Raw genomic sequence first — 13177 nt, 5'->3', positions numbered from 1 at the left:
TTTGCAGATTAAAGAGCCTAACTAGGACTCCTGTGTGCTTTATGCACCTGACAAGGTCTATTCTGTTCATTTAAAATAGCCAAAGGACAAAAGCAGTTTTTTCCTCCATGCCTCTTTCCCTTCTTCCATTTCAGGTCCCTTTTATGTGCTCTCAGCAAGTGTAGACATACCTTATTAAAAGTTCAGGATCCGGCTATTTGTTTGTGCCTCTCAAGAAGGTGGCTTCTTTCCCTCCTAAGGGTCTTACTCTGTCACCCAGGCTGGAGTGCAGTGGTGTGGTCATGGCTCACTGCAACCTCCACTTCCTGGGCTCAGGCGATTCTCCCACCTCAGCCTCTCAAGTAGCTGGGACTACAGGCACATGCCCCAACGCCTGGCTAATTTTTGTATTTTTTTTGTAGAGATGAGGTTTCACCATGTTGCGCAGGCTGGACTTGAACTCCTGAGCTCAAGTGATCCACCTGCTTCAGCTTCCCAAAGTGCTGGGGTTACAGGTTTGAGCCACTGCACCTAGCTGAGAAGATGACTTCAAAGACAGTGTCCTAAAAAAATCTACCAGGCAGGGGAAGGGGATCATGGTCTAGAGATGAGAAGCAGATTCAAAATGAGATGTGACCCAAGCTGGAGAGAGAAGGGCAGGGGAAGGAGGACTTGCTTGGAGACAGTTATACTGTGAGGAAAACTTTACTTCTCCTAACGAATCCTCTAAAGTCAGACTTCTCTTTCCATTTTCCACCTTCGTGTATGAGTGAAACACTCTCTCCAATGCTCCTCCCAAGTGATGCGGGGAGATTACTGATCAGATAAACAGATCTAATTTTCCCACTGTGTGTACACATGTGTACACACACACTATCCAAAAGGTGAAGATGCAAAGCTAGTATCTTATATTATTTGTCATGATCAACCTGAAATCCTAGAATAAATTTGATTTGACTTTGTAGATCGTGTTCAAAAATATGGCCAGCCGCCCCTATAGCATTTACCCTCATGGAGTGACCTTCTCACCTTATGAAGATGAAGTCAACTCTACTTTCACCTCAGGTTTGAATCTTTCACTTCTACTGAATCCAACTGGTGACTTCTGAGAGGCCGCCACGTTTTCCTGCTATTCTCCTTGCCCAGTGGTGTCACTGCTGCAGTCAGGTAGTATACGTGTAGGAGTATCCTAAAAATCACAGCCAAACCCTAGGAGTTTGTCTCCTAGTGGTAACAAAATATGGTGTCTTTTGTTAGTGTCATAGTGGCCTCTAGTGGAACAGTATCTAATGGCTCCATGCTATCCGGGTTCCAAGTAGAATATTTAAAGAATTCCTTTTGCAATATTAATTGGTTCTAACAAAAGCTTGTTTATTTATTTATTATCATGAAATAACTTTGCAAATGAAAACAATTTTGAATGTATTTTCTTTCAGGCAGGAACAACACCATGATCAGAGCAGTTCAACCAGGGGAAACCTATACTTATAAGTGGAACATCTTGGAGTTCGATGAACCCACAGAAAACGATGCCCAGTGCTTAACAAGACCATACTACAGTGACGTGGACATCATGAGAGACATCGCCTCTGGGCTAATAGGACTACTTTTAATCTGTAAGAGCAGATCCCTGGACAGGCGAGGAATACAGGTATTTTGTCCTTGAAGTAACCTTTCAGAAATTCTGGGAATTTCTTCTGGCTAGAACGTGTTAGGTCTCCCGGCTAAATAATGGGGCTTTTCCTTCAAGAGAACAGTAATTGTCAAGTAGTCCTTTTTAGCACCAGTGTGATAACATTTATTCTTTTTTTTTTTGTCTTGTCTATTTTTATCAGTACCATCACTGCAGAAGGCAAGTCTAGAGTGTGATAACATGTTTTGTCTTAGTTTCAAATTCCAGGTCTGTTGATATTGGATGTGTTGAACAAGTTGATTAGCCTCTCCTAATTTCTTCCTTTTATCAAATGGGTTGATACCCCTCCTAAAAATGTTACAGGTCTGTTTGGGGTTTAGTGAGATACCATCTGGTAAAAGTATAAAGCTCTTTACCAGTCTCTGTTATTTTTAGAGACCTGCAATAGGGAGAGAGAGGAGAGATTCTCTGAAAGCAACCATTTAGAAACATAGTTACTAGTGAAATCCGACCGAGATAATGGCCCATCTCTGTTGAGACTAAAGTATACAGGGGAATGTGAACAAAGATACCGAATTTCTGAGTTCGTCTTCATTGAAGAATTACAGTCTCATGTGATTAAACTAAAATTCCCAATTATGCTAAACTATAACCAAAGAGGTCTTATCTCAAGGCATACAAGATAAACATATGCCTAGAAAATGAATTTCTGGACATATGGAAGATCCTGATTTATTGAACTAGGAAAGGAAACAGTAGAAGCATAAGGCTTTGCTGTTGCAACCTTCTGTTTTATCCTTTGCACTCACTCATAGCATATTCAGTCAATCATTCATGTTGAAAGGTGTGCAGTTACAGAGATAGACAGACTTTCAGCTGCCATAGTGAAATTTTTCTTCTGGGATTTGTTTTTTTTTTTTCTTTTGAGGCAGAGTCTCACTCTGTCACCCAGGCTGGAGAGCAGTGGCACCATTTTAGATCACTGCAACCTCTGCCTCCTGGGTTCAAGTGATTCTCCTGCCTCAGCCTCTTGAGTAGCTGGGATTACAGGCACCCGCCACCACCACCATGTAATTTTTGTATTTTAGTAGAGACAGGGTTTCACCATGTTGGCTAGGCTGGTCTCGAACTCCTGACCTAAGGTGTTCCACCTGCCTCAGCCTCCCAAAGTGCTGGGATTACAGGTGTGAGCCAATGCGCCCGGCTCTTTTGGGATATTTTAATCTCTGAATTTTCTTATCTGTTCTGTTTGCTTTTGCATATTACCTTTAACTCTAACAAGTGCTGTGTATGCAATGGACTCTCATAAATGCCTGAATTATATGGCTTCAGTAGTTCCAAGAACTGTGTCACTTTGGTTTCTGAGAATTCAGTGGTGTAGATAATTTGCTGGAACATTAATGACTGAATACAGCACTTTTTTTTTTTTTTTTTTTACTTTTAAGTTCAGGAGTACGTGTGCAGGATGTGCAGGTTTGTTACGTGGGTAAACATGTGTCATGGAGGTCTGTTGTACTTATTATTTCATCACCCAGGTATTAAGCCTAGTATCCATTGGTTATTTTTCCTGATCCTCTCCCTCTTTCCATCCTCCGTCCTCTGATAGGCCCCAGTGTGTATTGTTCCCTTCTACGTGTCCATGTGTTCTCATCATTTAGCTCTCACTTGTAAGTGAGAACATGCAGTATGTGGTTTTCTGTTCTCGTGTTAGCCTGCTTAGGATAATGGCTTCCAGCTCCATCCATGTCCCTGCAAAGGACATAATCTTGTTCTTTTTGGTGGTCACATAGTATTCCATGGTGTATATGTACCACATTTTCTTCATCCAGTCTATCATTGATAGGCATTTGGGTGGATTTCATGTCTTTGCTATTGTGAAGAGTGCTAAAATGAACATACGTATGCATGCGTCTTTATAAGAGAATGATTTATATTCCTTTGGGTACATACCAAGTAATGGAATTGCTGGGTTCAAAGGTATTTCTGACTTTAGGTCTTTGAGGACTCACCATGGTGTCTTCCACAATGATTGAACTAATTACACTCCCACCAAGAGTGTATAAGTGTTCCTTTTTCTCCACAACTTTGCCAGCATCTGTTAGTTTTTGACTTTTTATTTATAGCCATTCTTATTGGTGTGAGATGGTATCTCATTGTGGTTTTGATTTGCATTTCTCTAATGATCAGTGATGTTGAGCGTTTTTTTCATATAGTCCTTGGCAGCATGTATGTCTTCTTTTGAAAAATGTCTGTTCATGTCCTTTGCCTACTTTTTAATGGGGCTGTTTATTTTTTTCTTGTAAATTTAAGTTCCTTGTAAATGCTAGATATTAGACCTTTGCCAGATGCATAGTTTGCAAAAATTTTCTGCCATTCTGTAGGTTGCCTGTTTATTCTCTTGATAGTTTATTTTGCTGTGCAGGAGCTCTTTGTTTCAATTACATCCCATGTGCCAATTTTTGCTTTTGTTGCTATTGCTTTTGGCATGTTCGTCATGAAAGCTTTGCCCATGCCTGTGTCCCAAATAATATTGTCTAGGTTGTCTTCCAGGGTTTTTGTAGTTTGGGGTTTTATGTTTAAGTGTTTTGTTGTTGTTTGTTTGTTTGTTTGTTTTTGTTATTTTTGAGACAGAGTCTCGCTCTATTGCCCAGGCTGGAGTGCAGTGGTACAATCTCAGCTCATTGCAACCTCTGCCTCCCAGGTTCAGGTGATTCTCCTGCCTCGGCCTCCCGAGTAGCTGGGATTACAGGCATACGCCACGATACCTGGCTAATTTTTTTTTTTTTTTTTTTTTTTTTTGGTAGTAGAGATGGGTTTTGCCATGTTGACCAGACTGGTCTTGAACTCCTGACCTCAGGTGATCCACCCACCTTGGCCTCCCAAAGTGCTGATATTACAGGCATGAGCCACCGCGCCAGGCCTACATTTAAGTCTTTAATCCATCATGAGTTAATTTTTGTATATGGTGTAAGGAAGGGGTCCAGTTCCAAATTTTCCGCCTACGGCTAGCCAGTTTTCCCAGAACCATTTATGGAATAGAGAATCGTTTTCCCATTGCTTGTTTTTGTCACGTTTGTCAAGGATCAGATAGTTGTAGGTGGGCAGCCTTATTTCTGAGTTCTCTATTCTGTTCCATTGGTCTATGTGTCTGTTCTTGTACCAGTACTATACTGTTTTGTCCTCCAGAGGGCAGCAGACATCGAACAGCAGGCTGTGTTTGCTGTGTTTGATGAGAACAAAAGTTGGTACCTTGAGGACAACATCAACAAGTTTTGTGAAAATCCTGATGAGGTGAAACGTGATGACCCCAAGTTTTATGAATCAAACATCATGAGCAGTAAGTCAAAGTACTATTTTTGTTCATCAGTTTTTCATTCCTGTAGTTGAAATATGACTGTGCCTAGAGTCAGAGACATGGATTAGAATCCACTTGCTAAGGAGCATCTCCAATCCTCACTTCCAGTCCAAAGACTTGGTGATGAAATCCGTGGGTAACATCATAGCAACATTTTTAAGCAAGAGGTCAAAGGCTTGCTATCCTTAGAAATGCACTTGATCTTCTATTCCAAGCGTGTGCGTGTGTGTGTGTGTGTGTGTACACAGACGTACTCTAAATGGTGAGGAACAGGGTGAGGGGGTAGGACTAATGGAAGGTGTTACAGGCCATGTCAATAGTATCCTAGACTGAGTTCAGGGTGAATATATGGCCAGGACGGAAACAAGGCAAGTAATTCAAAGATGAACTGACACATTAGAGTAGAGCAAAATGAGTATAGGGACCCAAGAGTCTTGGAAAGGCAATGTACAAAGAAGTTTAAAGTGATCAGTAAGACATTCAGAACAAAAGGAATTCCCTGAATGAGGTTTCCGGCATTTGCCGCAGTTCTAAAGTTCAGTAGCCAAAAGCAGTGCCATGGCGTCTGAGAGAAATGTCACTGAGCCAGCTGGAAGTAAACTTCTCCACAACAGCCAGAGTCCCCCCTACTGATCCTCAGAGTCTAGAGTCATGGTAATCACCTTCTCTAGTAGGTAATCACACATGTGAGGATGATTTCTCCATGTTCTGTTCATATAGCTTCAGATGACTGACAGCTAGGGATTATCAGAGCCGACAGGTGCCAGGTCAAATAATTCAAACAGAAAATTACTCTCAGTTTTCTTTGCATAAGTTCCTTTTGGCAGTGAATCTGTCATAGTTCTAGACCAGTGCTGTCCAGTAGAAGCTACGTATCAGAAAATTTAAAATTTTCTGATAGCAACATTAAAAAGTAAAGAGAAATAGGTGACATTAATTTTAGTATTATGTTTTACTTAACTCAATATATCCTAAATATTATCATTTCAACATGTAATCAATATAAAAATTAATGAGACTTACTTCATTACTAAGTCTTTGAAATTCAATGTGTATCTTATACTCACAGCATATCTCAGTCCAGTCTACCCACATTTCAAGTGCTCAATAGCCACTTGTAGCCAGTGGCTACCATATTGAACAATGCAGTTATAGACGATTTAGAGAAACATCTAGAATGAGGTATAAACTAATAATGTATCATGTAAATTATTAAAGTCACTTTAGTGATTTAAGTAGGTATTTAAATATTTGTTAATGCCAGTCATTATACTAGTACTAAGGCTAAGAGTGGTAATCAAAATAGACATGAGCCCCGCCTTCATAGAAATCATACCTTTGATTTTTACTATGCTTAGTACGTAAGTAAATAGAAATATTGCCTACAGCAGTGTCCCTTTTAACAATTATGGAAATGTATGAACTGGATACTCAAATGGAAACTGTGAATACTATATAGATTATAAGACAGCAATAAAAACTATAAAATATGCTAAATGGGCTTTATTTTTTGGAACATTACTTCTTACCCAATGACTAGTACATCAAAAAATGAATTTCTTATATTATGCTTTTCCTCCAAGTGGAATTATTAGAATATCTTTAAAGGCAGAGAATGGAGCACAAAATGTTTACTATACATTTGACAAATGAATGACTAAATCAATGTAAATGGAAGGCTTTATCTTTTTCCTGAGATTTCTCCTTTGGCTAATTTAGGAGAATAATCTCTCACTGGAAAATTCTGAGTTTGATCTTCTAGTCACATGTTAGACTAGATAAAGCTTATCTTGGATAATCACTGCTTTGACACAACCAAATTAACATGGAGACATTTATCTTAGGTATAATTAGACACATGCCCTTTCGTTGGCATAGACCTGGAATTTTAACAGATTTTACACTTTCAGCTATCAATGGCTATGTGCCCGAGAGCATAACTACTCTCGGATTCTGCTTTGATGACACTGTCCAGTGGCACTTCTGTAGTGTGGGGACCCAGAATGAAATTTTGACCATCCACTTCACTGGGCACTCATTCATCTATGGAAAGAGGCATGAGGACACCTTGACCCTCTTCCCCATGCGAGGAGAATCTGTGACGGTCACAATGGATAATGTTGGTGAGTAAGAGCCTGGACACTCAGAGAGGAAGCTTGCTTTGAATTTCTGGTCTATAAAGGTCTGCTGCAGCTCTCCAGGCTACCAGTGCTCCTCTATTTATCTCCCTGATCCCCTGCAGACTTTCCTTTCAATGTTTCTCATGGTTTCTCTTTGAGAAATTAATGACTTAAATGGATCCAGTTCTTTAGTGTAGGTTATATTTTTCCTTCTCTGAGCAAATTAGGAAGATATACAACAGCAGAAAAATAAGGCATAACTTTGAGGAAGAAGCATAAATATTTTGCCCACAAAAGAGCATTTCTTTTATCAAAATGCCCTTTTCAGTTTTTTGCGACAGCCATCTTCAATCATCAGGTACAGTGCCTTAGAAGCTGCTTCAGCAACAGCTTTGGGGTTTGTCAGACTGGAATGCAAGTCGTGATTTGCCGCTCAATAGCTGTGTAACCTCACACAAGTTACTTGGCCTCACTGAGCCACAGATCATTTATCTGGAAAACAGTGTAATCACATCTCACAGAGTTACTTTGACCATTAAAATAGTAATATGTGCCAAGTGCCAAGTGCCTGGCACTCAGTAGACACCAACAATGGTAACTATTAGAGACTCACCAAGAAATCTTTAATGTGCCAGCAATGCATGCCATTTCAGAGATTCAGAACTGTCCCCCTGAATTATTACTTAGAAACATCTAAATGTCTCTTATTTGTGAGGATAGAGCTCATCGTCAGCCCTTTAACTCTAATTCTAAGACAAGATGTGCTGTTAAGATATTTATGATATTAAAAGTCCATTTTATTCTTGATTCATCCCTTTCTTAATATATTTTAAAATAGTGAGTAACTATCTGTGCTGGAAGACCATTTTTCCCCTCTAATCTCCACTAAGCAATACTTTTGGTTTTTATTCTGTTAAGCGAGATAAATGCACTGGTCATGTGCTTAGAGTCACAGCAATGTCAAATTGCTTTAGAAAAGAAAAAGTTTATTAAATATTTCATTCTCATTTTTCTCTCCTTATGTTATTTTGACCCAGTAATCAATAGTTCACAGACAAGCAGTGGTCCACAGCCCATACTTGAGTATTCCTGTCTAAAGTTTATTAGAAATTACCTGCCACAATGGATTACTGGGTTTTCATGTCTTTTCCCAGACTTCCAGATATCTCTTCTCTCTATCTCTCTTCTGTAGGAACTTGGATGTTAACTTCCATGAATTCTAGTCCAAGAAGCAAAAAGCTGAGGCTGAAATTCAGGGATGTTAAATGCATTACAGATGATGATGAAGACTCATATGAGATTTTTGAACCTCCAGAATCTACAGTCATAGCTACACGGAAAATGCATGATCCTTTAGAAACTGAAGATGAAGAGAGTGACACTGACTATGATTACCAGAGCAGACTGGCTGCAGCATTAGGAATTAGGTCATTCAGAAACTCATCATTGAATCAGGAAGAAGAAGAGTACAATCTTACTGCCCTAGTTCTGGAGAATGGCACTGAATTCATTTCTTCGAACACAGATATAATTGTTGGTTCAAATTATTCTTCCCCAAATAATATTAGTAAGCTCACTGTCAATAATTTTGCAGAACCTCAGAAAACCCCTTCTCACCGACAAGCCACCACAGCTGGTTCCCCACTGAGACACCTCACTGGCAAGAACTCAGTTCTCAATTCTTCCACAGCAGAGCATTCCAGCCCTTATTCTGAAGACTCTATAGAGGATCCTCTACAGCCAGATGTCACAGGGATACATCTACTTTCACTTGGTGCTAGAGAATTCAAAAATCAAGAACATGCTAAACATAAGGGACCCAAGGTAGAAAGAGACCAAGCAGCAAAGCACAGGTTCTCCCGGATGAAATTACTAGCACATAAAGTTGGGAGACACCTAAGCCGAGACACTGGTTCTCGCTCCAGAGTGAGGCCCTGGGAGGACCTTCCTAGTGATCTGTTACTCTTAAAACAAAATAACTCATCTAAGATTTTGGTTGGGAGATGGCATTTGGCTTCTGAGAAAGGTAGCTATGAAATAATCCAAGATACTGATGAAGACACAGCTGTTAACAATCGACTGATCAGCCCCCAGAATGCCTCACGTGCTTGGGGAGAAAGCACCCCTCTTGCCAACAAGCCTGGAAAGCAGAGTGGCCACCCAAGGTTTCCTAGAGTTAGACATAAATCTCTGCAAGTAAGACAGGATGGAGGAAAGAGTGGACTAAAGAAAAGTCAGTTTCTCATTAAGACACGAAAAAAGAAAAAAGAGAAGCGTACACACCATGCTCCTTTATCTCCAAGGACCTTTCACCCTCTAAGAACTGAAGCCTACAACACATTTTCAGAAAGAAGACTTAACCATTCATTGTTGCTTCATAAATCCAATGAAACATCTCTTCCCAAAGACCTCAATCAGACATTGCCCTCTATGGATTTTAGCTGGATAGCCTCGCTTCCTGACCATAATCAGAATTCCTCGAATGATACTCGTCAGACAAGCTCTCCTCCAGATCTTTATCAGACAGTGCCCCCAGAGGAACACTATGAAACATTCCCCATTCAAGACCCTGATGAAATGCACTCTACTTCAGACCCCAGTCACAGATCCTCTGCTCCAGAGCTCAGTGAGATGCTTGAGTATGACCGAAGTCACAAGTCCTTCCCCACTGATATAAGTCAAATGTCCCCTTCCTCAGAACGTGAAGTCTGGCAGACAGTCCCCTCTGCAGACCTCAGCCAGGTGACCCTCTCTCCACAACTCAGCCAAACAAACTTCTCGCCAGACCTCAGCCACACGACTCTCTCTCCAGAACTCAGTCAGACAAACCTTTCCCCAGCCCTCGGTCAGATGCCCATGTCTCCAGACCTCAGTCATACAACCCTTTCTCCAGACCTCAGCCATACAACCCTTTCTCCAGACCTCAGTCCTACAACCCTTTCTCCAGACCTCAGTCACACAACCCTTTCTCCAGACCTCAGTCACACAACCCTTTCTCCAGACCTCAGTCATACAACCCTTTCTCCAGACCTCAGTCCTACAACCCTTTCTCCAGACCTCAGTCCTACAACCCTTTCTCCAGATCTCAGTCATACAACCCTTTCTCCAGACCTCAGTCCTACAACCCTTTCTCCAGACCTCAGTCATACAAACCTCTCTCCAGACCTCAGTCATACAACCCTTTCTCCAGACCTCAGTCAGACAAACCTTTCCCCAGCCCTCGGTCAGATGCCCATGTCTCCAGACCTCAGTCATACAACCCTTTCTCCAGACCTCAGTCATACAAACCTCTCTCCAGACCTCAGCCATACAACCCTTTCTCCAGACCTCAGTCAGACAAACCTTTCCCCAGCCCTCGGTCAGATGCCCATGTCTCCAGACCTCAGCCAGACAACCCTTTCTCCAGACCTCAGTCATACAACCCTTTCTCCAGACCTCAGCCAGACAAACCTCTCTCCAGAACTCAGTCATACAAACCTTTCCCCAGCCCTCGGTCAGATGCCCCTTTCTCCAGACCTCAGCCAGGTGACTGTCTCTCCAGACATCAGTGAGACCACCCTTCTCCCTGATCTCAGCCAGATATCACCTCCTCCAGACCTTGATCAGACATTCTACCCTTCTGAATCTAGTCAGTTATTGCATCTTCCAGAATTTAATGAGACTTTTCCTTATCCAGACCTTGGTCAGATGCCATCTCCTTCATCTCCTACTCTCAATGATACTTTTCTATCAAAGGAATTTAATCCACTGGTTATAGTGGGCCTCAGTAAAGATGGTACAGATTACATTGAGATTATTCCAAAGGAAGAGGTCCAGAGCAGTGAAGATGACTATGCTGAAATTGATTATGTGCCCTATGATGACCCCTACAAAACTGATGTTAGGACAAACATCAACTCCTCCAGAAATCCTGACAACATTGCAGCATGGTACCTCCTCCGCAGCAACAACGGAAACAGAAGAAATTATTACATTGCTGCTGAAGAAATATCCTGGGATTATTCAGAATTTGTACACAGGTTTGGCCAGTTTTCTCGTTTTTTATTCTCATTTTTCCATTACTCCTGAAAAAAGTAGCTACTACAATTCAGGGGGATAATTGTGGGCAAATTATACTAAGAACAGTGTGGTTCCCCTATTGCAAGTTGGTCTGTTCTATTTCCTTTGTCAATTCCAAAACTGCTTCTTTACCTTGGGATGACCCCTGGACAATATAAGAACAATCATTGGGAGAACTCTATAATATTCTGTAATTAGACCTTTTTCTGTGTCCTCTCTCCTCTTACTACCCTTGTTTCTACTGACTCTTATTGCTTCAGGCAGAGCCCAACCTATCCATAGCTATATGCTAATCAATATGATTTAATTGAAGTTAGCCTCAAATCCAAACCCAAATATGATGTAGAAATCTCCTTTTTGCATTTACTTGTTTAGATCAGAATTTCTAAGAGATCCAAATCACTTTGTTTTAAAGATAATTTACAATTCAGTTTTGCTTAGGGGTAGAAAGCCATGTTGAACTGGGTTCTTTGTTCTGGGATGAAGATACAGAAAGAGAAGGAAAGGAGCAAGGCTTAGTCAACTACAAATTCTCAGGGACATAGCATGATGACTGCGCATCAACTGTCTAGACATAGCCCACAGCTTTTACTAAAACTGTTACATTAATCACTTAAAAAACCAAAGTGTAATTACAGTAGGCAAACACAATGTATGGTGTGACTTACGCAAATGACTTCATTAATCTGATGCCTGACATTTCCACATTAGAACTCTGTTTAAAACACTTTTTCCTATGACTTCCTATTTAAATGTTGCACTCAATACCATATGAGAACAACTAGCTATCTAAGCATTTCTAAGCAAGGCCTGAGGGAGTAAGATGTAGGGCCTGTCCAGAGTAAATAGGGATGGAACCACCTTCAAAATCTTGTATTCCATTCAAGGCTCACGACCCACTTTAATGGCAGTCAAAGTTGCTTTACCCACTCCCTTGTGTTCTGTGAGTTTGCATGTTATGCTCAGAGTCTGGAAAGATGGGATTAGTAGGGGAGGTAGACCAGAAGAAAGGCAGGATGAGATTCTCTGTTGATGGCTCATGGTATATAGCAAATATTATGGGTGTGATGGGTGAGTGTTTGGCTTGTTTCCACAGGCTTGGAAAATGTGAGAGCCAGTGGGAAAATTCGACATGCTTCAGTCCTAGACTGAGACAATGAACTAGATGGAAATAATGTGCATTATGTAATTAAACTTTTTATTTTGGAGTAAAAATAAAATAGATCCACATACAGTCAAGAGAAATAATACGGAGAGATTATTTGGGTATCATGAGTATTCTTTACCCAGTTTCTCCCAGGGGTAACATTTTGCAAATCTATAATACTATATCACAACCAGCATACTGACATTGATACTGTCAAGATACGGGATGTTTACCATCACCTTAAAAATCCCTCTCTTTACCCCTTTATACTCATATCGACCTTCCTCCCACCATACCCCTTCCTTATTCCCTGGCAACCAGTAGTCTGATCTCCATTTCTATAATTTTGTCATTTCAAGAATATCACATAAATGGAATCAGGCAACATGTAACCTTTGGGGACTGGTATTTTTTCACTCAGTAAATTTCTCTGGAGATTTGTCAGATTATTGCATGTACTTCATTACATGGGTGTACCACAGTTTTTTTTGTTTTTGTTTTTTTTGGTCATTGTTTTATACATATTTATGGTGCAAACATGATGTTTTCATATATTTATAAACTGTGAATTGACAAAATCAAGCTAATTAGCCTATGCATTACCTCACATACTTTTTTTGTGGTTAGAACACTTAAAATGTACTCAGCAATGTTAAAAAATTCAGTGTGTTGTTATTAACTACAGTCACCATCTTATACAACAGATCTTCTAAATTTATTTCTTCTAATTGAATTTTATCTTTTGACCATTTTCTCAATGCTTCACCTCTGTATTCCTTTGTTAACCACGGTCATACCTTCTGCTTCTATGAGCTCAATGTTTTCAGTTTCCACATTATAAGTGAGATCCTGCAGTACTTGTCTTTCTGTGCCTGGCTTATTTT

The 13177-nt window shown here is 40.5% G+C and overlaps 1 protein-coding gene across 1 annotated transcript in view; it reads left to right on the top strand.

The window, feature by feature from the left end:
• Nucleotides 1-13177, top strand: part of F5 (coagulation factor V) — a 72379-nt gene that overhangs the window by 34770 nt on the left and 24432 nt on the right. Inside the window, exons 9-13 of the mRNA XM_005539935.5 lie at nt 945-1044; nt 1416-1630; nt 4799-4949; nt 6878-7090; nt 8280-11106. Coding sequence (XP_005539992.3) covers nt 945-1044; nt 1416-1630; nt 4799-4949; nt 6878-7090; nt 8280-11106 — 3506 coding nt within the window. The remainder of the gene's footprint in view (nt 1-944; nt 1045-1415; nt 1631-4798; nt 4950-6877; nt 7091-8279; nt 11107-13177) is intronic.

The sequence above is a fragment of the Macaca fascicularis genome, chromosome 1, assembly GCF_037993035.2.
Source record: "Macaca fascicularis isolate 582-1 chromosome 1, T2T-MFA8v1.1".
Classification (NCBI taxonomy): Eukaryota; Metazoa; Chordata; class Mammalia; order Primates; family Cercopithecidae; genus Macaca; species Macaca fascicularis.
Note: the sequence above shows the minus strand (reverse complement) of the source record. Positions and strands in the feature narration are given on the sequence as shown.